The following is a 2,078-nucleotide window of genomic DNA, read 5'->3' on the forward strand; positions in this document are numbered from 1 at the left end:
AAAAAACTGTGGGCATACCAGCACCAGATTACTATCCCAGCTCCGCTAGAGGCCGCTACGGCGACCACTTTGCCCTTCTCGGCTAATACTTATCCCCGCGTTTCTTTGCTGCACTGGCAGCACGAATTCGACACGGTGCGACGCCGAAGGAACAAGGGCCCACAATACGTACTCAGAGTCTCTCTCTCTCTCCCTTACCTCCCACCCCCCAACGGGCGTATCATTAAATCCACAAGCTCGTTGTAGGCACTGCTTCTGCTGCTGCTGCTTCTGCTGTTTATGCGCCTGTCGCCGAGGGCTCCAGGCCTCCCCGCCCACTGCGGCTACGCGTACTTCGCCCAGACGTCCTCCTGGAAGCCGCGCAGCGCCTTCACCATCCGTTCCATCTGCGCCTCCGGCGGCAGGATCGTCGTGCGGAAATGCAGCGTGTTGGGCTGCTGCCCGAAGCCGGAGCCGGGCACAACGACGATGCCGCTGCTCTCCAGCAGCTCCAGCGCCCACCGCGCGTCCGGCGCAAGCTTCCGCCCCTCCCGCGCGTTCAGCTCCGCGTTGTGTTGCGCGTACTTCTCCGGCAGCTGGATCGTCGGGAACGCGTACATCGCACCCTCCACCGGTTGGCATGCGAAGCCGCGGATGCTGTTCAGCTCCTTCGCCAGCATCAACGCACGCTTCTTCAGGCTGCCGAAGATCGCGTTGTACTCCGCCCAGTATGCATCGTAGCTCGCGTCACCGGCACGCGGGGGTGCGCACATCAGCGCCGTCATCAGCTGCCCGTTCACGTTGCTGCACAAGTTGATGGAGGACATCTTCACCACCTGCTCCGTCAGCGCGGCGGGGGCGTTGGTGAGGGAGAAGTACCCGCCGCGGCGCCCGCACTCACCGATGATGCCCTTCGACGTCGAGTGCAGCGAGGCCAGCACCGTGTCCGTGTTGTACGGCGCCGGCAGCCCAAGCACCACCTCGCGGAAGCTCACGAACCGCTTCCCCTCCGCGTAGATATTCTCCTGGTACACCTCGTCCGCCATCAGCACCATGCCGCGATCGCAGCAGAACTTCGCCACGGCCTCCATCACGCCGCGCTCAAGCACGCCGCCGGTCGGGTTGCCGGGGTTGATCACCACCAGCACACGCGGCGTCGCCTTGCGCTGCGCCACGCACTCGTCGTACGCAGACGCCAGATCCGCGACGTTCAGCGCCCAGCCCTTGTTCTCGTCCAAGTAGTACATTGCGGGGGTGCCGCCCAGCAGCGCGATCTGCGCCGTGTACAGTGGGTACTGCGGGATGGGGATCATCACGCCATCGCTTGCGTCGCCGATGAGGATCTGCAGCAGCAGGCGCACACCAGTGCTGGCGCCGTCCGTCAGCATGATCGATGACGCGTCCATCAGCGGCTTCGCCCCGTGGTCACGCTCGTTGATGTGCCGTGCCACGATCTCGCGAACAAAGGCGTAGCCCGCGGAGTCCGTGTAGGCGCCTGTGCGGTTGCCGATGTGGCTCAAGTATTCCTGCGCACGTGCCACCGCGTCTGCCGGGTACTGCGCCTTGATGGCCGCGTTGTCCAGCAGGAACGGCGCATCCACCAGTGACATCACCTGCCGGTTAAACGTCAGCGGCTTCTGCTCGAGCGCCTGCGGGTTGCCGATGTTGCAGTACACCAGGCTGGAGAAGGGATATTTCCCCTTCCCCTCCGGCGTCGCCAGCGCATTTTTGATCTCGTCCGCCCGCATCGGGATGAGGCCGCGCACCGCGTACTGCGCCTCCACCACGCGCGGGTTGATATGGATGGCTTTACGTGAAGTCGACATGGCAGAAATTTTTGGTATTGCTTACGCTGGCTATTGCACCTCAGGCGAATGTCAGTGTATGTGTATAGATGTGGGTGTTGTTGTTGTTGTTGTTGTTGTTGTCACTGTCCAATGCTTCTTCTGCGATGCGCGGAGCCGTTGCCACACACGCGCACAGAGACGCATACACGTGGACACACGCCGGGGTCATTGCGCAGAAACACAACGAAAAAAGAAGAAAAGGAAAAAAAAAAGGATATGAAGGAAGCCAAACGCTCATACGCACTGCCTTCA

At 61.9% G+C, this 2,078-nt stretch overlaps 1 protein-coding gene across 1 annotated transcript; it reads right to left on the minus strand.

Annotated features, from left to right (window-relative positions):
* Positions 1-323: 323 nt before the first annotated feature.
* Positions 324-1,805, minus strand: DQ04_15761000 (alanine aminotransferase; the record flags this gene model as incomplete). The annotated part of the gene is made up of 1 exon (XM_009317363.1): positions 324-1,805. One exon carries the CDS (start codon positions 1,803-1,805, stop codon positions 324-326), a length of 1,482 nt encoding a protein of 493 aa, XP_009315638.1.
* Positions 1,806-2,078: the final 273 nt, after the last annotated feature.

The sequence above is a fragment of the Trypanosoma grayi genome, assembly GCF_000691245.1.
Source record: "Trypanosoma grayi strain ANR4 Tgr_1576_V1, whole genome shotgun sequence".
NCBI lineage: Eukaryota > Euglenozoa > Kinetoplastea > Trypanosomatida > Trypanosomatidae > Trypanosoma > Trypanosoma grayi.